Genomic DNA, 23,991 nt, shown 5'->3' with positions numbered 1-23,991 from the left:
ATCTTCCTAAAAGCATTTACCACATCAGTGGTTCAGGCCTAAAGAGATAAAGATATCTCACGATAATGTTTCTCCCAGCCATTTAATGTCACTGATGTAATATATGAAGTTGTGAATTGAAGTAACTAGACCTGTATCTCGGTCTCAACCAAAAAATGAGATCTGATGTCACGCTTGTCTCAATTAGAAGATGGCATATCACTCAAAATTCACCCCTTGCTGCCATCTAAAAAAAAAGAAAAACCAAAACCTTTTGGATTCCATTATGACATCAGTTCCCTTATAAGATGTCATGTGATGAAAGACTTGCTTGTGCACTAGAGTGACACATAATTCCTGGAGAATTTCAAATTCATTTAACTGAATGCTCTTCCTTTGTTGTTTTTGCGAACAGTTCTTGGCTGTGGGGCTTCCCTCATTTCTTCTGTGCTTGTAGTTTCATTAGCACTTGTTGAGCTCTAAATGAATTGTGATAAACTCATCAAATAATGGTAGTACTTGGAGCAGCTCTTTGGAACAAGAGGTACCTTTTCAGTATTCATAGAGGGCCTAGGACAGCAATCCAGCACTGCAGATGTTAGAACAGTGACAAAGTGTAAATTCCTTCATCCAGAAGAAAAGAATGCATCAGCTTTCCTTCTTCTTACCCTTCAGGGTTGAATTTGGAACATTTACACGTGCCATGCATTTGATTCCCTGCAGGTTTGGTGCCTTGGCAATGAAAGCCGATACCACATAAACAAGACAGTGGATGGAACCACCTTTTCCGTAGTCATCCCCTCCCTTGTTCCCGGCATCCGATACAGCGTGGAAGTGGCTGCAAGCACTGGGGCAGGACCTGGAGTGAAAAGCGATCCCCAGTTTATCCAGTTAGGTAAGCATCCTGGAAATCCTGCCTATTGGTTTGGGTGATTTCTGTTTGTTTGCTTTTGTCTTTTATGGCACCAGAAATTCTTTCAAGACAAGTGAAATAGATAGTGTCACTTGATCTCTGGAATAGCAGCATTTGGCATTTCTGGTTTTAAACTTGCCTTAGAACTGCATTCTAAAGGTGGGATTAAAACAACATGGGGGGGGTGGGGGGTGGTTTAATCTCCCAGTTCAGCAGGGCTTTTTAGTAGTTGACTTTTCAAAGTGAATTTTCACCCTTAAGACTAGTGTAATAAAACTTGTAGGGGAATATGAATCATTAGGTGTTGATCCATTTTAGGGATGTAATTTGTCTTCACCAGATTTTATCATTATTGAAGCAAAAACAGAAACATCCTAAAGTTAGGCACAATAAATATTAACTATGTGTGAAAGCTGGTAAATAACCTGAGTACAGGAAAAAATATGTACACTAATGATTTACTATAATTTGACCTAATCCCATTTATACCAAGCATTGCTGTCATAAGTGTCGACCAGGGACATTGCTCCTGGATGTTTTTTGGGAAAAATGCATCTTTGCTGTTGGTTAGCTGAAGATTATTTAAAGTAGTTTTAAGTATAGTCATATGCTGCTTTATAGTATGCCTGGAGCAAAATACCTTATCATTATAGTATATAATTACAAAAGCAAGCTCAGCATGCTGCTTTGGACTTTATGTTCTGTCTGTCTCTGTATCATTAGATCTACCTTTTTATTTCACTTGTATTTAAAAATCTATAATTAAGAGCATGTGAAAACAAGACAGAGCAACTAATATGGAAAATTACTTGTACATTTCCTTAGGTATTGAAAGGAAGGTCATCTTTAGCTTCCTTAAATTAGACAGGTATATGATTCCAAACTACTCTGATGGAGATTTTACAATAAAATTGCATACAGCTTGTATAAGATTCCATTAATATGGAATTATTACAGGAAAACCCTGTAGTTATTTGTTGGATTGTTCCTCCCTACAGCCAGCTGCCGTTCACAGCTTTCTACAGCCAGTCAAAATTAAGCTTATTCTATATGGCTTAGGTTTGAAAATTCTGCATTAGTGAGGTTTATGAGGATAACCTCAAATGTTCAAAGCCAAAGGGTCCATAACTACTTCTCTTTTTCCCTTTTGTCTGATGATAAGCAAATTCTTAAAGAAGGTGAATTTTATAATGGAACTTAATCACTTTGAGGTTTTGTGAAGTGGAAAAAGAAACATATGGGACTGTCAAGGTAAGGGTTTTGCCCACTTCTGAGTTCCTGGCCTCTATTGGCACTATGTTAGAAAACAAGAAGTGATACCACACCCTGAGAGGTGTTCAGCTGTGCAAGTCTGGGAGAATACACATATTTCCTCATGGCTGGAGTTTGCTTTCACTGCTTGCCTCTGATTAAGTGGCATGCCCAAATCTAGACGTACTGTAAATCTCATAACGTGGTTGTTACATGGCAAAGATGTGGAGACAGGAGTCTTGTATAGATCCATGCCACAAGAAACAGAACTATGAAATATCTAGATGGTGCCAAAACCCTTTCAGCAACTGCAGGAGGCTGCTGAAAATTAGTGCTTAAATTTAAGAGGTTGCACTCTTTGGTAGCACATATCAACCTAAATCATCCAGGTAGAATGGCTGCAGATTATTCAACTATGCCCTGTGATGCAAGTTCTTCTCCAGCCCCCTCAAGGAATTGGATTCCTAGTTCTTAGAAGTGCTCCCAGCGTGGGGGTGGAACCGAGTTTTCTGGGTAGCTTTCTGAAGAAAGAAAATTAATTTGTTGATGTCATCAATTGGCACTTTTCACCTGCAATAAATTACATTGTTACAGAGAGAGGGAGGGGAGGCCAGGGAGTGGGAGTAAAGAGGGCTAAGGATGCTCCTTGTAGGAGGTTTGAAACAATCCCGACATGCTGTATATATGTGCTCTAAGAGCTGTGGGACCACTCCAAGCTACTGCATTTCTCACACTGCTCCAAACTATTCCTTCGGGAAATCTTTTCCTGATACCTGAATTGGTGCAATCCTTCATTAAAAAAAAAAAGAAAAGAAAATAGGAATTCCATGTGTGAAAGCAGAATATACTGTGTGATTCTGAGGTTCACTTTTGCAATAAGAACTTTTCATTAAAACCCAACATCTCTCTCCTTATAATGTGTTTTTCATACAAATACATGAGACATGGGCTGTGGCTGGCTCTGGGTGTGCTCTTGGAGCCCGTGTGCTGTGTGGGATGCTCCCAGGTTTGTGATTCTGGGACATGCCTGGGCAGAGTCTTAGCCAGGTGTGTGACAGGAGGAAGCTTCACCTTTTGGGGGCTGCCTTCCAGAATGAGAGGGGAGGACAGGAGACATTGGATTCCCTGGGAGCTGGGGCATGCAATCGCAGTCCCACGCATCAGCTGAGCTGTGATAAATGACCTTGTGCACGCACTTAACCTGTTACTAAGACAGGTACAAATTGTAATCTCAAAGCTCTTTCATTTTCCACGTCCATGCTGACATGAAGCAGATCACTGAGCTGTGGTACCCCAGACTTCCCATGCCACCAGGGACAAGCCAACAAAATAACTTGCTTCTTATTCATAAAATCATGAGATCAACTGAAAAACTATGTCTCTCTTTAAAACACCCTGCATGAAGCTTCTGAGCTTGCCTCTTGGCTTTTAAATGACCTTATAAAGTTTTCTATGGAATTCCAGGGACTGTAAAGGTTTGCTTGTTTGTTTGTTTTAAAAGAAAAGATGATATTTTACATAAAGACTGCAAAAGCTTTGGGAAAAAAAATCGTGAGACCTCGCCACAGCTCACTATATTCTGCCTATAACAATGAGCCATAGAGAAACAAGGTCACAAAAGTTCAATAAAACCTTTCTTTTCTTGTCACAACATGTAACTTAAAGGCATTGTTTACAAAAATGCTCTCTACAGAGAGATGAGAATTAGCAATTTTTTGCTGATCTCTAGCCTAGCTTTTGTAGAGTGATGAGATACTACCTGTGGTAGCTTGGCAGTATTACCTATGCCTGTTGACAAATAAGTAGTGGCATTGGGACAGGTTGTGGCATACTTCGTTTCTGGTGCCAGCTCTGAGAAGCCCTTCTGCAGTTAATGTTACTCTTAAGCACACAATTTGTGTGAATATATGGTGTACAGTTATTTATTATGAAATGACTGCACAAATATTGTAAATGTTGAGTGTATTATTCAACCAGTGGATGTCTCAAGTGTACAAAACACAAGAAAGTCTCATTGAATGTTTATTTTTCTAATTGCTTCGTTTAGGGGATGTGATTTGTGAACTAGCTAGCATTCTTTCAGGGTATTATTCTGTCAGCCCTTAAGGTACTTCAAGTGTGATAGTTGTAAGGGTTTTTTTGTTGATATTTTTGTTTGTTGCCTGCAAACAACTTAAAAGTAATCTATTTTTACCCCTCACAGTAAACCCTTTCAAATCAGCTTGGTGCTGTCACCTCAAGCTCTATGTTGTAAGATTGAGGTGCACAACTGATATTTTATCAGTACAAAATAACATTATTCTTACTTTGGTAATATTTCACCAAATAATTTTCATATTGCATCATGCACAGATATTTGAGAAAATACTCAAGCAATATGTTACAGGTTTCAGGTCTTTTGCATGTTCTAAATTGCCAGAATTATCAATGTGAACACCATTTAGATATTCCTACTTAGTGTTTGTATGTTTTGTACACTGAATTAGACACACATATGGAAAAGCACCATTCCATAGGTTGTACATGTACAAGGCAAATCTAAGTTGCTTGCACACTTGTGAACCTGAAATTTCCCATCTTTTTTGACTCTTTGGCATTCCAGTCATAAATGGGTATTAATCTTTTATTTGTCTTTTAGCAACTTAAATGTTAGCTTTCAGATTGTTATTACTTATACGAATAATTAACATTAGAGGATTAGAAGTTCTTCTCTATGTAAATTCTAATCAATTTCCATTGAAGTTTGAAACTTGGAGCTTCAAGGCATTCAAATCGAGTAGCTTGTGAGCAAAAGCCCTAGCAACATAATCTGTGATTAAAAAGCAAGTTCTTATCTTGGGGTAGAAGAAGGGATGAGTCACTGTGATAAAATGCTGGTTTCAGGGAGCTGTGGGATCAGCCTGCTCCAACATCTCTGAGGTGTTTCCAAGTACATGAAATGCTGCGGCTGCTGCTCTGGCAGTGGGATAAACTTTGCCATAGAATGTTTATATTCACTTATTGTTTTGGCACATCTCCCTGAAGAGTGCAAGCAGGAACAGGAATGTTCATTATGAACCATTTATATATCAGTCAAAGTTCTGGAAATTTCCTGGGATGAAGAAAAAGTAGATTTCTTAATTATTTTTTTTTTAGTTCAAGAGTTATTTCAAATAATCCATCTGATTATTCCAATGATCCAGCTGATCATTCAGGATCTCAGGGGGCTATTAGGGAGAGGGAAGATGCCCTTCTCAAAAAAAGGCTTCCAAGATAACCTTCCTGGAAGTTTTTAGTGATGAGGAGGTCAATAAATTTCATTCTCTTTATATTTAGCTTACTTTCTATTTTTGAATCATAAGAGGAGTAGGATGTAGTTAAAAGCCCTTCCATCTCCTCTTATGTTGTTTTTCTGACTGTATGTGAACACAGCTGTATTTTTCTCTTTCCCATGTGCATAGAAATGTACCAGCTTATATAATGGCTCTAACAGTCCACCCATATTCAATGTGCCAGAAGCCTAATTTCTTAAATTTCTTTAAGTTCTTACACCTACAATGGCAAGTAAAATCATAGCACGAAATTAATGTTAATTAAAATTAAAATAATAAACAGTCAAACCTTCTTCAGGATTTTATAGTACTCAGAAACATGTTGACTGAGCAATACAAACTGTTTCTGGATAAAAGTACTGTCTTTCTGTGTGACTGAGTTGTTGACATGTTTAGAAAAGATTCTTATTTGGTTTTTGAGTTTGTGATTATTTTTTCCTCCTGGATTTATTCTTTTAAAATATATATTTTAAGGATGAGACAAAAAATACTTACCCTTCTCATTTATTAAGGACCACAGGCTTTCCATAAATGTTTTATTCTATTCCATTAAGTTGTATAAGGGACTGTAGCTGTTTAAAAACACAAAAATTACTCATTTTGAAAAGAAGACTGATGATGCAAGTTTTCATATCTTAATATGGCCTCAGCTGCAGAGAAACAAAAGATGAGATGACAGCTCTAATTCATTGGTCACAGTATACTTTATAATTTAAGCCCATCTGGCCACTTGTGTGGAACTTCACTTGGCTGTCTCCATTCAGTCTGAAGCAACCCATCTTAACCTTGCACAAATAGGCGTGAAATCCATAAACCCATCAGACACAAAGAATGTATTAGTAAGAAAAGAATGAGTCTGCCTGCTGAACTTTCAGGCTAGGCAGTGCACTTAGGCTCACAGAAGATAAAAAGAGCTGAAATATGAAATAATATTTCCAATAAGGTAGCAGTCAAAGATGGGGGGATGTTTCTCAGCAAAATAGATATTTGACTTCAAGGTCACAAAAACTGGAATCTGGAATCCTTCACTGGAAGAAGCTGTTACTAATTTAACCTTTTCTATTCCAAAAGGTATCATTTTCCAGAGGAAATAATTTGTTGTGATTACATCTCTTGTTTGTATTGCAGTTTCTTATATTTTATGTAGGTTTATTTTGGCATAATGCAAGGTGTCATCATAAAAAAAAAAATCTGTTCACTGCTTAATTCATAGGGAAAAGGTACTGGTTTTAAGCAAATAAGTTTTCATTTCTTATATAGTTCATATTAATAAAATTAATGACAGCACCTAGAATTAATAACACCACCTTTCTCTTAAAACACTAATCTCTCGTTCTGAATTTGGTGTCACTACCAATAGTATAAAGCAGCTATCTCTTGGATTTGTACAGGAGTAAAAGTGGGTATTTCAAAGACCAGGCTGTGGAATGTGTAAAGCAATATCCTCTCTGAGTAAAGGCATTGAATTCTTGCCCTCTGTCTGTGCACTAATGAAATTTCCAGTGAGCACTCACTCACTGTGCTGGTAAAGCATCAGGAAGGCAGTATTCTGGCTTTGAGTTGCTTCACTTCAGTCAGGAAGCTTGGTCACTAACTGGGTCTTCTTATTGCTGTTCCTAGAAGGTTCCTGCAGAAGTTCAGTACAGAAAGAGCAGAAAAGACCAATTCTTAAAGCTGCTGTCTCTATAAAAAAAAAACTAAAAAAATAAAATGAATAGCCTGTGGAAAAATACATGGGGTTTTTTATGTGGGTTATTTAAGGCTAAACTGGTTTGGAAAAGCACTACGTGTTCATTACTGGTAAAACTCCTTAGCTGGTTTTAGCAATTCATGAGTCGTTCTTTAGTTGTCCTTTAGTTTTTCATCCGTGTTTAAGGAGGCAGGATTGGTTATTTTGTAGTTTTACTTTTCTACATCCTTTTAAATATTCAGTCTTTTTTTAATTGAGGTCAAAGTGAGAGACTGAGAGACTGCAAGCGGTACATTAGACTGTGTAATACAAGATTTGAGTAATCTGTCAAGAACTGCTAGATTAAAATATCTCCCTCAATACCAACCTCATGTGAATGTAGTTTAAATTTGTAACTGTGGTTGTCAGTTCTGAGTGAATGTCTGGGGAGTTGACTTGTACCCATTCACATTGCTGCTCATGTTTCATACTAGAGCTTTTTTTGACTTGGTATGTTTGTTGCTGATTTTCTGAATAATTTCCTGAAGCTGATGTTGCTTTTTTAAAATTAAAGAAAAATAAAAAAATAGCAATCCACAGGTTTGTAATTTAGGAGACTTTGTATACCTGGTAGCCTGATTTTAGCAGCTTTTGTAAGCAAACAAAAGTCAATGATAACTGGCAGTAGTGTTTTGTACAGAAAATAAACCAGTTCTGTCTAGAGCTGTAAAAGTTAGATCTTGAAGAGCAGTCTTAAGGATTTTACCTTGAGAAACAGGACTGCAATTATGTCAGCTCTTTTCATGCTGCCTTTTACAGCTGTTCATTCAAATTAATTGGCTGTTACGGGTGTCTCTGTTTCAGATTCTCATGGAAACCCTGTGTCTTCAGAAGATCAAGTCAGTTTAGCCCAGCAGATTTCTGATGTAGTAAAGCAGCCTGCCTTTATTGCTGGAATTGGTGCAGCCTGTTGGATTATCCTCATGGTCTTCAGCATCTGGTTGTATCGCCACAGGAAGAAGAGGAATGGACTCACGAGTACTTATGCTGGTATCAGAAAAGGTGCCCTATTATCTGTTTCAGTCTGCTGTCTGCTGAATGCCTGTTTGCTGCCTATTTGTTTTGTCATCAGTCTCTTGTTCTTCTCAGGCTCAAATAAGGAATTATCAGCTTACTTCAGTACTTTTCATGAAGTGTGGGTCAGGAGCCAGCGCAGAGAGCAGCAATATTTACATAATGTTCATAAAGTCTGGCTTTAGAGCATAAATCTTGAGCTGAGCACCAGGAGTAGGTTTTTATAAAGACACTCCTACAAATGAGAAGTGTTTAAGGCCAGGAGCTTCCAATATTCCCTTGCTGTCTGACACTGTATCACATGAAGAGGAGCTGTCTGAAGTGGATGGCAGCTCCTTGTCCCCTGTTGAGTGCTTTGCTGGGAGCTCTAACGGTGGTGTGCACTGCAGTAACACTTTGGGTGTGGGTACTCAAATTTCTTCTCTTCTGGGGGAAGCGTGGCTGTTCGCAAAAGCACAAGGGTCAGTCTGCTTTCCAAGACCCTTTTCATAAATGCTGTTGTGACACACTTGGCTGGGACTGAGTTCTGGGGGCATCCTGCGTCTGTGTTTAATTAGAATGGCAGCAGCGGGGCTAACTTAAAGCACTCCTCATTTTCATGTTATTTCATGTTATTGGTACTTCTTATATACCACACTGTCAGTGGTCAAACAGTGCTTTGCAGTATACTCTCAAACAAAACTAGAACCTCTACCTGTAAGATCTTCTGGAATAAAAACTTGACTCCTCCAGCTCAAATCATTTCCAGGTTAAGCCTGGAAATTAAAGCTGAATTCAATGAGCTACAGTTCATTACATCTCAAAGCAGTAGCTCATAGGCGCTTGTAGAGTGAGAACCATACATTTTGGAACGAATCGGAAAATGGGATATCCTGCTTTTGAAGAACTGGGGGGATTATAGTTGACATTTAGCAATCAGAAGACAGGCCTAGATTTAAAAGGTGGATGCATCTTCATGTATGAAAGATGTCATGACATTACATTCTTTAGTCCCCGAAAATGAATGTGTTATGGGCAAGACAGGCAAATCAAACACAAATGGTTTTAAGCAGCAGCAATACGTTGCTATGTAAAAGAAGCAATGCTAAAAATAGCAAATGAGCGAGTGGAAACGTGGAAATACATCCGGAGTGTTGCAGAGTTGAGGTGTCCTCCGTGCTACTAAAGTACCAGTGCTCACTGTGGACTCCAGGCCCAGTGGTTGTAGTGGAGTTGCAGCCAAGGAAAAAGGGAAGGAGCTGCACCCTTGATTGTGTTCTGCTGGGATTTCTTAGGCAGGACAGCCCCTCATGTAGTGCTGCACTGGCCTGCGCTGTTTTGTTTTACTAATAGCATGCTGCCACATTGCCTTTCTACAGCTCTATCACACTAACATCACTGTGCTTTCACCAGTACCTATGATTAAGCAAAAGGCATACAATTTGTCCTTAAAACGGTTACTTCAGTGACATCAGCTATTGTTCAAAACAGCTGTGTTTTTCAATATCGTTAAAAATATCTTTTGTGTAGTTTGGGGGGAGTTTAAATGAAAGTGTACAGCAAAGTAGGGTATGTATCTCTGGTATCAAGTATTCTTCAGAGACAAAACCTATCTTTAGTGAAATATGAATTGCAAAGTAGTTTGCCACTCTGCAGTTCATCAAGTCATCACCGCAAGCCCAAACTTTCTTCAGTCTTGCATTTATTTATTTTTATATTTAGCTTCAGGCCTGTCATCTGTTAAAATACTTCACTACTCCCACACATACATACTGTACTAGCAGTTTTACACACTCAGAAGAGTTTATTAATAGAAGCTCTAAGAATTAAGTCATTCTTTCATGTGGTAGCAATAATATTTCTTTCAGTTGAACCTCCTCAGTTCCTTAAGAAACTAAACTAGGTTTAGTACTTAGCTAACAGAAGAGTAACAAGACAATAGCTTGAGATTATTTTTCATGTCCCTGTGATTGTAAATTAATTTTGAGATTCTTGATTCTCTTTGGAATAGTTCAGGTTTAAATGCCCGTTCTATTTTAATGAACGCTTGTTACTATGGTTCTACATTTTGTACCTAAATTAAACTTGACTATGTAAAAAGGCCTAGCTCAAAGCAAATACAGTGGTATTCCTGAGATAAAGAGCTTTACTGCAAATGCAACCTGAAATGGGCAAATGCTCCACTTTTTTTATTATTTGCTTAGTGTCATGGAAATAAATTAGCTTGGTAAAAAGGGGAGCAAATGTACAGCATATCCTAAGTTACAACAACAAGACACACTGCACTCCATACAAACTTTAGAGTTCTTAAAAAAATAAGATTAAGAAGTTCTCTTAGCCAGAACTTTTTCTTTCCATTCTGGGTTTGCTGATCACCTTCTGTTTCCAGGCTGTTTTAGTGAATATTTGATTGTTTCTCTTACCTTTTGCTGTCATCAGATCAGAAAGGGCAATGTAAGCCTTGTTCTGCCATCAGTGAGAGGAAAACGATACTGTCTTGTCAACAGGAGGGGGAGCATGTGCTAATAACAAGAGCAGATGCTGGTGCTCTGTATTTGGATTAGAGACCCTATTGATCCAAAGAGGATTTATAGTAGCTGTGAGAGAGAAGATGGTCAAGCACTGTCATTGTTCTGTTGTTAACCTTTCCCTCTTAAAGCCAAGGGTTGGAAGGTAGAAAGGTGTTATATCCAGGGAGATTTTTTTTTTTTGTGATTATTTAAGAGGGAAAGATAATAACTGTTTAACAGTCTTATCTTTGAAAACAAAAATTAATTGCTGCAGTAGATTTTAGTGTCTTTATTAGAGTGAGAGTTGGTGCCATTTGTGATTCAGAGACAGTAAAACAGCAGTTCTCTTTGTTCTTTTTTATGATTATTATTTCCTTACTGAATACTTAAGTGTGCCTATTAGTTCAGTGTAATGAGCATTTACTTAGTGAACTGAAGATAAGATTCAATAGGACCTTGATAAGGCTTTGTTAAGGAATTTGTCATTCTGCATTCTAGAATGATTAACAGTGTGGCGGTTTTGTTTGTGCTAGGATTTTCTGAAAAAAAACCTTAAAATACCAAACTGAGAAGGATTTGAACGAATAAAGCACAGTCTCTTGCCCTCAGGAGCACAATAGAATATCAAGCTTTTTTGCTTTTTTTTGCCTTTTTTTTTCTTTCCAGAATAGTACCAGCAGAGACAATCTGAATTGTAATTTTAGTTTTATTTTTATATCAGTGTGACTGAACTAGTGAGTTAGTTATATTTATTTGTTTTATGTTCAGCTGTCTGCTAGATTTATACTAATGTGGTATGTTTCCCTTTCTCTCTTCAGCTTAATAACCAGTTTGTATTTTGTTTTGATTTTTCAGTCCCGTCTTTTACCTTCACACCAACAGGTATATATTTGCACTTTTCCCCCCTTCTTTGTTACTTAAGCATGTGTTTGTGGTACTATTTCTCTTTCTCTGACATAACCAACCAGCCCAGCTGTTCTGAAGGGGCTTTTATAAACAATGTCATTAATGGCAGGTATCATTATTTGTTCTCTGAGTAATGTGCATTTGCTTTGTGGCTGACAATATTTTCTATTTGTGTGTACCATTTCATAGCACACCATTCCACACCAGCATGCCATTCTGTAGCATGATCCTGTCAGTTTGTACAACCTGGGCTGTCTTCCTGCATATTCCAAGGTAGTAGTGTGACCTCCCACGTCTAGCAATGCAAAAGGTGCCTCTGATGGAGGAGGAATGAGTTAGCAGAGCCCAGATGCTGACTTGAAAGAGATTCAATGAGATTATAGTTGGTAAAATATTTGTTCCTTTTCCTTCCTCTGAATCTGCATTAATCCAGTGACCCCAGTGTTGTCTGCTTTGGAAGATACAGAAAATCAAAGTTAGATTGCTGCCTTAAATGGTATTTTTCTATGAAATTTTAAAATAATTATCCTGTTCATCTTAAAAGGAGGTTCATTTCAAAATCGGTGTGAGTTTAAAATCACCTTCTGTTTAGTTTTGTTTAGAAATGTGCAAAACATGACATAATGTGAACCATAGCCCACCAAAGCCCATGAGAGCCTTTCCATCCTGTAGAGCTGACCTTCAGTGGGTCCTGCAGTCTGACAGCTGAGCAGCTCATCCTCTGCAGTGGATAAAATCCAGCACATTCTGTACCCATCAGTGTTCTGCTTTTCTTTTAGCCACAGCCTGAATTAACAGACAGGTTGTTTCTTCCTCCTTTGTTCTAAATCCTCCATTTTCACAAGAGACCTATGAGACTTGTAGGACGTGTATATATCCCGGCAGGGTGAAACCCACCCAGCCCCTCCTCTGCACACACAGTTTCCCAGGGAAGATGAGCTTTTAATCAGCACTGTGCTGATGTGGCCTCTGTGCAGCAGCTGAGTGACATCCTTCAAGCTGGACCGCAGAGGAGGCGCACCCCGCGTGCCTGCGCCCATCCGCACGGACCGGGCTGTGCTGGGCTGATTTACCCACGTGCTTGTAACCCAGATGGAGAGTGCCTGCTCTCAGAAGTCAGCCTGTCATGTTCAGTGGAGCTGCTTCCTGTTCAGCATGAGCCAGAGTGGCCTTCAATGTTTCTCTAGGCCTTTGAGTGCCTCAGTGGAGAGTAATAAAGTAACTCTTTATTATTTTGCTGTTCCTTTAATTGGCTAAACAGAGGGCTTCGATTGTAATCTCCGTTGTAGCACGCCACTGAAATTCTGCAGAGGTTGGAAGCTAACGTCTTTTCTCTCCATTACATTCTTAACATTAAAAGAAAATATCAGTGCTCCCTAAGATATGTCAGAGCTCGAAAATAAATAGCCCTGGGATTCTTAAAGAAGAAACTGGGAAAACCATAAGGCATATAAAAAACACTTAAAAGAAAAAAACCTTTGTTTTTGAATCCAGAATCTCAGTCATGCTTTGACTTTAAATGGAACCAGGCTCCCCTCTGTAGCATTACCTGCAGTAAAAGAGTTACCTGTAGGAATGCATCCTACATTTTAATCCTGTTACTGTAATCACTGCCAGCATTTATCTCTCTCTTGCAGACTCCCAGTTTGGAGTTCTTTTAAAGAGCAGAATTTGGCTGCTTGTTTTCAGCACATTCCTAGCTGAAAAGTGTAGAATCTATCAGCATCTGCAGGGAGTTCAGTCTCCTTAACCCTTTGCCAATCCCTATGCAAACCTGCAAAATTTATAGTACTGTTTCTTCTTGGATGTTTGCATCCTAAAAGCTAACTTCTCAAGCATCTTTCTTCCTATGAAGGATATGCAATCCATGTCAACAAACAAATGCGTGTGGACATCCACTTTGATAATGGAGAATACTTCTGTAATGCTAGAAAAACTGTTCCTTCTAATTTAGAAAGTGCCCTTTCTGCCAGACTGTTTTTTAACCAACATTTATATATTTAAATTTTTAGATTATTTAGTATAATTTATAAATGCTGTTGTAAAATGTTACAAAATGTGGATTTTTTGTGGACTTCTAGAGTGTGCTTGTTCCCTGAGTGTATTGCAGTAACATTCAGAAAGACCATTTGTTTTAGCAGTAGCTTCAGCTGTAATGAGCCAGTATTTACATTGGAAGTAAGGTCTGTTATAGAATCATGATACCTCTTTAATCTTGCCAAAATAATAAGGTAGAGCAAAGGTTTAACATCCAGCCATTCATGAAATAAATATATGACCTAAATTCTTCCACAGAGTAACTCCACTGAAGTCAGCAGAGTTATGTTAAGAATAAGTTCAACCTGATGTATGGCTTCCTGATTTCTTAAGCAATGCATATGTGTGTGTGTGTCAGAACAGAACTGAAATATAAAACCCTGTTGGGGCTAGGATAGCAGATATCAAACAGCACAAGTATTACGTCTAAACTTGGATTTGAAATAGCAGCTTGCAGAATGAGATTCAGAATTAATGTATAAACAATGCACAATTATTGTCTTAGCTAAAATGAAACAAAGGCAAACTAAATATTGTTATTGAAGGAGTCTTGTATAATTTTTAAATTTTTTCCTTCTTTTTATTTTTAACTATTTCAGTAACATATCAGAGAGGAGGAGAGGCCGTAAGCAGTGGAGGCAGGTAATTATGTGCTTTATTCTTACAGGTATAAATTGTGTGCAAATAAATTTAAGGATTCCAGGAGTTCAATTGTCCTTGTAAGTGATGGCAAAAAAATCACTTGCAGAGATATGTTTTAGTTCATTATATTAAGCTATACATTTTGGCCATATATTTTCTGTTTAGAAGGAGGGTATATGGTTTGATTTTTTAGGTTGACTCCCAAAACATAATTTGAAATATTTTCAGCTTTGTTAACCTGTAAAAACTGCATCTCAAAAAATGAGCAGCAGAGGGAGTGCTTTAACTTTAAAATAAAAACCTGGCTCACCACCTGATTAAGGGAGTAAAAGTAATTAAGTCATGGCCTTTATGAAGATTAAGAAATACAGCCGCTTCACAAATACTACAAAGAAAGAAAACGTTTATTGGAAAAAATTGTTGAAGACATAAATGGCTTATAAGATGACATTTTAAGAAAAAAAAATCTTTCTGTGAATGCAAAACAGGTAAAACATTGCTTAAAATATATGGGGCACTGAAGGAGAGGGAAGCAGGTTGTAAATTTATAACCACCCACTCTGAGAACCAGGTCCATTCCAGACTGAGGATTTACCTAAGGCATGTTCACTGGGTTTATGCTATTACTTAATGAATGGCCGTGGAGAAAACAGTAATTTGCATTTCCTCTGTAGGGGTGAAGTTTTCTTCAGGAAGAAAAATAATTGTTTTAGCAAAAAGGCAGGTCAGAGCAGTGGTGCTTTAGTAGCACACCATTTTTTTCTAGGTCACATTCAAAGATCTGGCATGATGCTGAAATAATGCTAAAATCTCAGAGACCAGCTGGGCAACAAAGTCCTGTTACAATTCCTGTTCACAAGTGGCATCCTGTGATTCCTAATTTGCAAGACCATGCAAATATTTGGTAATTGTAAAGGTTAGGGATAAAATAAAGCATTTCCAGTCTACCTGAGTGCTGTGCAGAGGTGAGGCTATTCAGGTCCTGCTGCAGCTGGACCTGGCATGTTATGAGGAATTGCAGATCTCTCTGTCCAGCCCTGTGTGCTGCTGTACTCTCATGGCCATAGGAGCATGGAGGGAACCCTCTAGAACAGTCACCATGTGATTCTTGAATGGAAAAATCTGTAAATCACTGGGTTGCTGCCCTTACTCCAGGATAGTAAGAAAATAGGAGAGGAGAGAGATGGACCCTCTCTTTCCTTGAGAGTTGTTCAAAAAGATACTCAGCTAACATCCTTTGTGTTCTTTGTGCCACTGTGCTTTCTGTCTCTTCCCTTAGCACAGGCTAGATGAAGCACTCTCACACAGAGGACAGAAATGAGCCCACAAGTGTCTACATCGTGCACAGTGATTTTGGTTCTTCTAGAGAATCAACTTCAATTTTACTGTCCTAGTGTTCAGTATCAGTGCCAGAATCTAACAATGTGATTGATTCAAGGTGCAAACATCTGTGCTGGTTTTGTTCATTTGCATCTATAGCATTGACAGCATGTGTGATGTAACTTATTTTGTAGAATATGAAACATAGTTCTGCAATGGTAAAAAAAAAAAAAGAAAAACGTTTTTTTTTCGCTTGTGAAACCATCCTCTGATATCCAAACCTAAGGTTTTCATTTCCTTACTTTATATTTGCAGTGTTATAGAAAGGTTTAGCATTTTTTGCCAACTGCAGTTATGTGAGCATGTTAAAGCATTTTTCAGATTTCAAAATGTCACAGTGATATATTTCAACGTAATCCCTACTTGTGTGATGCTGAAAAAATACCCATTTCTGTGGCAATCCCTTTTCTAGACAGGATTTGAGTAGTGGTAATTGTGCTGGATTGACTCCAGCTAGCACCCACACAGCAACTTGGCTCTGTCCACCCCTTCCTCAGACCCCCATCCAGTAATTCAGGGAGTAGAGAAATTTGATGCCAAGGTTAAAGATCTTTGCAAATTACGATCTCAAATCATCACCAGGCTATGGAGCTGTAATGCAAGCATCTCTTGCCTACAGTTCCACTTAAATGGGTCCAATTAGTAGAATTCTCATCTGCTTATGTACATCACACCACATTTCTTACATGACAGCAGGTGTGAATGCAAAGTAAATTTTAGAAACAAAGGATCTTTAATTCTCTGTGCAAAAATCCAGTGCACAGATCTTTAAAGTGCTGAAACATTCTGGGATGCTTTGTCTCCTCTAAATGCCTTGAAGTGTGGGTTCATTGTAAGAGCAGAGTGTAGGGAAAAATGCAGGGAATTTCAAATCAGCTGGCCTGCTCACAAACCTACACATCTGTATATTTATTTCAGATTTTTTTTAAAAAAATAACTTCTTTACTGAATGCATATTGGCTGGTTTGTATGCCTGACAGCAAGTCAAGCCTCATCACCTGCTATGTTAAATTGTCAGATGACATATGCAGTACAGAAATATATATATATATACACACATATATGTATAGATCTTTTAAATGTCATTCTAAGTCTATGACTTAAGCCCGCAGCACTGACAGACTCTATCCCCCACAAATAACTGCATGCAGCTTGTATTTTCAACTTGCAGTTTAAGAGGATTAGCATATTTTATTTTTGAAGATCATCACATCTAATATTATGGAAAATAGTTTCTGTGCTATTTCAAATGGAAAGCTGCCTGTTAAATCCCAAGAGAAGGGGACTGTGTTCATATATGTGTATGTGACAGTAGCGAAAATTATCTATTTTTTAAAAGCACCTTAGTTGTCAAAGGCAATTTTAAATTGTGTGGGACTGTAACGTGCTGCTGCATTGTTAGCTTGGAGACTAAAGAGCCACCAAAGATTCTACAAGACATTCATCAGAGAGCCTTTCACACTCACTGTAAAAATTCAGCAACTTGGAAAACAAGAAATGCTGTTTCTTTCTGCTGATGACAGGAATACACTTTATTCCAAATGCAGCCAGGATGCAGGGATATTTTTCAGGTGGTCAGTATTCCCAAGTACCGCAGACTCTCTTAGGAGCTGAGTGTCTTTCCCATGAACAAGTGTGTGTAACTCACTCAGCATTAGTCAGATCCAAATGCTCCCAAGCCACAGAGGTTTTGTGTTGTCTGCTGTTCCCTTTGATGCACCGCGTTAGTACTGTCTGGTGGTGAGGAGAACCTGTTCCATAAATAACCAAGAATTTGGGAATAGTCACATTTGAGTTTGCCTCTTACTTATGCATATCCATCCTGCTTCCATGTGTGCATTTTTTGTTCACTTGATTTGCCAGTTTCCTCTTTTTTACCCTGCTTTCTTTAAGAAGGGGTGAAGGGGCAGAAAAATAAAAGTATAACCTCCTAAGAGAAAAAAAAAATTAAAAAATTAAAACCAAAGTGACAGGTAAATGTTGCACACCAACCTGTAGTGTAGTTCAGTAAAAATAGTTGATGCTGTCCTTGACTGCTCACTCCTGAGGGATTTAGCAAGGGACAAGTTTGGTAGGAGACTTGAAAATGCAAATAATTGAATTAAGCTGTGTTTTTCAGTTCTCAAGACTGTTGGTGCATGGTATTATTTTGTAACATCTCTGCCGTTTGGGAAGAGTGTCACTGCAATGTGAAAATGCTTTTGTTTAATTTTTGAAATGACCAAGCTTTGTTTTTAAAGGCCTGGACTCCTAAACATCAGTGAACCGGCCACTCAGCCATGGTTAGCAGATACTTGGCCTAACACAGGGAACAATCACAATGACTGCTCCATCAACTGCTGCACCTCTGGCAATGGCAACAGTGATAGCAACCTTACAACGTACAGTCGACCAGGTTAGATATGTTTCTACCTTGCTAAGGAATCTTCTTTACAGAGTATGTGCTTCTAATACCTGACAGACAGTACAGGTTTGTTTGGGTTTTTATTTCCAATGCTTTTAGGCTTAATATGGTGTCTCCTCTGTGTCATGAATGTGATTTTGGTCTCTTTTTTTGGATCCTTTCTTGGTCCTCTTTAGATAGTTGTAGCAGGAGCCCCTGCAAAGTTCAATGCTGCCAAAACTCACACTGAACTAATGCATTTTGGCTTCTGAATAGAGCAGATAAGGTCATTTTTGGGTTGTTCTGTACATCCTTGTTGCTTGGATGGAGAAAAAGAAATACCAAAATTATGCTAATGTGTTTTTCCTTCTGGGTTTGGATGTGATGGGAAGCAAGAAATAAAACATTGCTACAGTGCTTGCAACAAAGTCAGTCTGTTTTGTCACACTCAGAACTTCATTTTGAGTGCCATTCTGAACAAAATTGGATAGATGGTGTTCTGTTTAGGGTATGTGAATAAAGAGGTTAATGTCACACACTTAAAGCAATTATAAAATGTTAAGTGGTAGTTCCTGGGAGCTTGAGCAGGACTCAGAGAGTTCTGGAAGAAAACCTCACGGAACACATTTGAGGAAATCCATCTCAGAGTGCTAATTGTTGCACATTTTATTTTAAACAGACCTTAGGTTCCTTTTGGTTTAACCTAGCGTTACTGGTGAGGAATTAAATAAGCCTTTTTCACTAGTATCTCTACTGTTTTTTGCTGGTAGCATGTCCCAGCAATCCAGAGGGGCAGTACGTGAAGTCACACAAGTGCTAAGCAGCATTGCCTCCTGTAATTAATGTGAAACCAGCTCAAATGGCTGGTAATTCATGAGTGGTGGTAATGGCAATTCATCTCCTGCAGTAATGCTCTCTGACAGTGACCTGTGCCAGCTGCTTCAGAGCAAGGTGAGAGATTTTGGCGTTAGAAACTTGTCTCTCACTCTGGCTGAAGATACCACATCCACCAGTACCTGTATAATAAAAAGCTTTGTGATTCAGAGATAGTTTACTGTGGCAAGGACAGACATAGCAAGTTCTGGTAACTGACAAATTCAGAAAAGGAAGAGAAGGCACATTTTTGATGGTTGCAACCTATTACAATATCTTATACTGAACTGCAGTGGATTCTCCCTCACTTCAGGTTTCATATTAAGCTTGGTTCTGTCACCAAGTGTTTCCTTCCTTTCAAGTTGAACTTTGGAGCTTGCAGGTCAGACAATGTGCTCAGAGTGGACTCTTCTTTCCTGGAAATTCTGCCAAATATTCTTAATTCTGTCATCGTGGGCTGGTTTATGCTCTGCTGCAGCAGCAATGGATATCCCTTCAGTAGTTCTGAATATGCAAAGTAGCTGCATTTTTAATTGCTTTTAAGCAGAGCACTGTCTTCCAAGTCTACAGAATGGGAACCGATTGTTCCAAAAGTAGATACCATAAAAAATCTAACTAGATAAATCTTCTCTTATATAGGTAAACCAGTTTTAAGTACTTGTTATGAGGAATTCTGATGTGTCTGTGTAAAAAAATGTACCATATGCTGTATTGATTATACTGTCTTACACACAAATCAGATGTAGCCGCAAATGAAAGGAGCTTCTCTTATGTTATAAGTGACTCTGCAAGGATATTGTAGCAAAGCCTGAGGTATCAGGAGTGAAGAATATACTGTATATATAATTTCCCTGGATAATTCAGTAGACTTGGAAAGGAGGAAAGACTAGTATGGTTTCAGTAGGTGAGAGTAATGAAAACATTTAAACTCTAGAAATCAAGAAGTTGAAGACTGTGAAGCAATAAATAACAGAGGCAGTAAATAACACCTCACATAAGAAGGAAAAATACATCAAACACTAAAACCTTCAAAAAAACCCACAGGCTGGGGGGCATGAAATGTGCAGTGATAAGTTCTATGTGGCATGTTCTGATACTGTTCCTTAGTCACTAAAAATGTGGATTGGTGGTTTTCTTATACAAGCATTATTTTATTCCCCTTTCTCGGATAATATACCTCTAAAAATATGTATGTATTAGGGAATGTTTTTGAAATTGAAAATCCTCTATGTTTGCTAGTTATTTCATTTAGAGTAATGGTAAAATCTTGAATTCTGTATGTAGTTTGACTTGGCATCCTCTCTGGTAAATTCATTGTGGACACAGATAATGGACTTGGGGTTTTGAATCAAATTCGTTAGCACAAATACCACTTCTTTTAAAAGAGGAAAACTATATTCCTGGTGAGTGTTATGTATTGATGCATTAATCAACTGGAAAAATGAGAATTTTTGCTTAAGAATCATTGAATGCTAGTTCCACTAAGCCTTCTAACTGCTGACCCACAGAGTACTTTACTTCATTCAGTATTCTCCCAGTGGACTGGATGTGGAGAGGAAAAAATATGTGGGCTTCCTGTCACACAGTGGCAAGAGAACATGTCAAGGCAGCGACACTGTTTCAGGCAGTAGTGGCCAGAGCATCAGCAGATGTCAATTTACTGTCTGCAATAGGTGGTGGTCTCAGGATGCAGTGTCAGAAGAATGAATTCATGCTGTCTATACAATATATCTTGAGCATACAGGACAATGTAATACTGTGCTAGTACGTATTTTGCAATATCCAAAAAAACCCTGAAAATCAGCAAAAATTCCAGATTGCTTTTCTGCCTTTTTTGTTTCAAGTTAAAATACAAAAATTGTACAAGCAAACGATGATCAAATAAAGACTTGCTGCTGGGTACTGAGTTACCTTTTACATTGTACTGTTTTTCTTTAATTATCTTATATGTAATAATTTTTAAGTCTGTTTTATGAAAACCTGTTGTATGTCTATTTCTTACCACGAATACAAGAGTGTCTAGATATTGTTGAGGTGACATGAGATGATGGGCTTATTTAGTTACTCCTACTGTTAAGTTTTGGTTGAATTTTTCTTTCAATGCAAGTGATTTTAATCACAATTACTAATTGAATATATATACATCTATGAGAATAATATCTAAAAACATGAATGTTTATATGGCCACTATGGAGAAGCCCAGCAAGGTAAGTCATTGCAGATATAATTCAGCAGGTCTGAATTTACAATGAATCAGATCAGTAAACCCTGCTTTTGGAGCAGTAGTGTATAAAGTAAATAATATTCTGTAAATTATATAGTTAATGGCAGTATTTCTGCCTCGGTGTGTCTGCTACATGGATTCAAGCCATGTAGCTGTGCAGTGAGGAAATGTTAGAGGGGGTTTCATGGAAAGTCTGGTGTGAGCGAACAGAATGACCTTCTCTCTTTTCTCTCCTCTGTGGTTAGCCGATTGTATAGCAAATTACAACAATCAGCTGGACAACAAGCAGACAAACCTGATGTTGCCTGAGTCAACTGTATATGGGGACGTGGACCTCAGCAACAAAATCAATGAGATGAAAACCTTCAATAGTCCAAATCTAAAGGATGGAAGATTTGTCAGCCAGCCTGGGCAGCCCACTCCTTATGCCACCACTCAGCTCATCCAGTCCAGTATCAGCAATAATGTTAACAATGGCAGCGGGGACACGAATGAGAAACACTGGAAACCCTCTGTTCAGCAAAAGCAAGAGGTTCCACCCATACAGTACAACATTATGGAGCAAAACAAATTAAACAAAGGTGAAGAGCTTTTAGCTTATTTCTCCTCTTTAGGCATCAGAGGAGTTTTGACCTTCTGGTTCTGGGAGTCTAAAGCTTTCAGGTTCAGCAATTACAGGCTTCTGTGGTGCTTTTAGACTTCTGCCTCTTTAGATACAGAAATACACCCTTAGCAGTGTCAGAAAGTTAATTAGCACCACAATAACCTTTCTGATATTGAATTTATTGTAAAAAATAACAAGCTGTATCTTTAGAAAAGAGTTAAATAAAATACATTTCCTATGAATATGAGATTAATTTAAATTTAATAGTAGTTAAGGGATTGGTTAGGACAGAGGCCAGATATTTTATTCATAAGCCAGATGCATGGTAGTCACATTATACTCTACCTTAAATTTTAAATAGGTCAACCCACTCTTCCCAGTCGTGGATGGAGACTCATTAAATGTACATGTTCATGTAAACGAATGAAATTTTGCATATCAAACTCTGTAAAATTGTATTGTGTTGTACACTGGGGACACAAATGGAGTGATCCAATTCATTTTAGACTTGTTCCTAGCAAGCCTTCAATTCTCACATTCAGAGGCAATGCTACCACACACAATTTTGAAAACTAAATTCTTGTGTTACCCTGACTGAAGTCTGTGGATCCAGAAGCTAAAAATAAATTGATTTCAGTGTTAACGGGAAACATCAGAATGTGCTTTTGAGGCCTTGAAGGCATGTTTCTTTAATATACTGTGTGGGAGCTGGAAGAAATAGGTATGTGATTTCTTCTTTCTAGTCCTCCAGGCTACCATGCAACCTCTTTTAATAACCTGATTTGCAAAACAGTATCCCTAGGAGCTGGACCCATTCTAACGTGGAACTTTTTGCATGGATTGTTGTAACTCAAGTGATCGCATAGTGATAAGTGATCCAGTAAAAAGAAACATTTCATTACAGGAATTTTGATTTCTCTACCGGACCCATCTACTCACAGAGGAGTTCAAAGGGCAATGTAAAATGTCACACCTTCCCTTGGCATAAAAATGCCAAAAGAAAATTCAAGGGTTTTGGCTCCTTACTAGAGGGTGAAAGCTGTATTTTTTGTAATTGTTCTCTTTCATGAACTGTGTATTACGTACCTCTTTGGGAATTAAAACGTTTGGTTTTTATGTGCTGAAAGATACTGCATCTTTCAAACTGTGTACATTACAGCTGCATATTCTCTAGCATATTGTAGTGTGGAAAGGCCCCCTTAAAGCATTGTCTGCTGACAGTCATATATACATATTTCAGAGTGCTGATTTACTGTTTATCCTCTGTGTAAACATATGCGGTATGTAGGGCTTCAGCGTGGTCTGTGGAATGCAACTAGGCTGAGAAACTATCACAGAATACACTCTGGTGTGGAATTTATCATTTTGCTCTTTTTCCCATGCTTACATTATCACAAACATTTCTGCAGCAGATGGGGACTGAATTCTTAGTTTTGTTTATTTTTGTTTTGATTTGCTATTTTATGAGTCAATATTCTGATCTTGGTTTTCTCATTTGCTAAGTCAAAGCCATCTTGCTGCTGATTATACCTATAGTTTTTGTGATAGGAAGTAACTATTTTGATGAGTTACACGCTGTGCTTCATTGTCACTACTTTATGTCCAGTGGTTCTGTTTATGATGCAGTTTTATTTGCTGTATGAAGAGTAACCTACCTCCTTTCTGTTCTCTGTAAACTGTAATTGCTTTTTAGCACAAGAGTATTGTTCTGCCAGATGAGTATTTGTGTTGAAGTTTTACAGATCTGGTTGCCAGATCTAGATTTAAAAGTAATAAGTGTATACCAAGTGCTTTGGAACTGGAGAGCAGTTATGGTAACAGCTATTAGCAAAAAGGGCCCTGACTGTAGAACCTGCATGATCAAGTATAAATAAAAATATTCTTGTAGCCAGCAGACCTGAAACAAAGGTCTTTTATTGTGATCCAAATTCAGTTGGAGCTGTATTGTTGCTCCAGCAGCTCATTCAGCCCTTGTCAGGCAGAGCTGACTCCTATGTGGGTGTGTCACCTTTGAAATACCAAAAGTAGATACTGCAGTCCATCAGTTGGCCTGCATGCACAAATTAGGCAGAGAGCATGGAAAATCAATCAAGGCGACAGTATTTGTATACAAAATGCTCACACAGGTATAAGATAGATTAGATAGATGATAGATAGATAGATAGATAGATAGATAGATAGATAGATAGATAGATAGATAGATAGATAGAGAGACAAATCCATTGAGACTTGATCATTGCAGAGACTTTGTGAAAA

General features: G+C 38.1%; 1 protein-coding gene across 4 annotated transcripts in view; it reads left to right on the top strand.

Moving 5' to 3' along the window:
* The window catches only part of ROBO1 (roundabout guidance receptor 1), a 690,461-nt gene that overhangs the window by 646,211 nt on the left and 20,259 nt on the right, over nucleotides 1-23,991 (top strand). For 2 of the 4 annotated variants that reach the window (XM_088050994.1, XM_088050996.1), the window contains 6 exons: nucleotides 703-874; nucleotides 7,988-8,185; nucleotides 11,542-11,568; nucleotides 14,229-14,271; nucleotides 17,892-18,046; nucleotides 21,377-21,712. In XM_088050994.1, the coding sequence (XP_087907120.1) occupies nucleotides 703-874; nucleotides 7,988-8,185; nucleotides 11,542-11,568; nucleotides 14,229-14,271; nucleotides 17,892-18,046; nucleotides 21,377-21,712 (931 nt within the window). The remainder of the gene's footprint in view (nucleotides 1-702; nucleotides 875-7,987; nucleotides 8,186-11,541; nucleotides 11,569-14,228; nucleotides 14,272-17,891; nucleotides 18,047-21,376; nucleotides 21,713-23,991) is intronic. The other 2 variants (XM_088050995.1, XM_088050997.1) reach the window with 2 other exon arrangements.

The sequence above is a fragment of the Pseudopodoces humilis genome, chromosome 2 (assembly GCF_049639895.1).
Source record: "Pseudopodoces humilis isolate 2021_Gansu_Grassland_sample_001 chromosome 2, ASM4963989v1, whole genome shotgun sequence".
In the NCBI taxonomy this organism is placed as follows: Eukaryota; Metazoa; Chordata; class Aves; order Passeriformes; family Paridae; genus Pseudopodoces; species Pseudopodoces humilis.
This window is presented reverse-complemented; position numbering and strand designations above follow the sequence as displayed.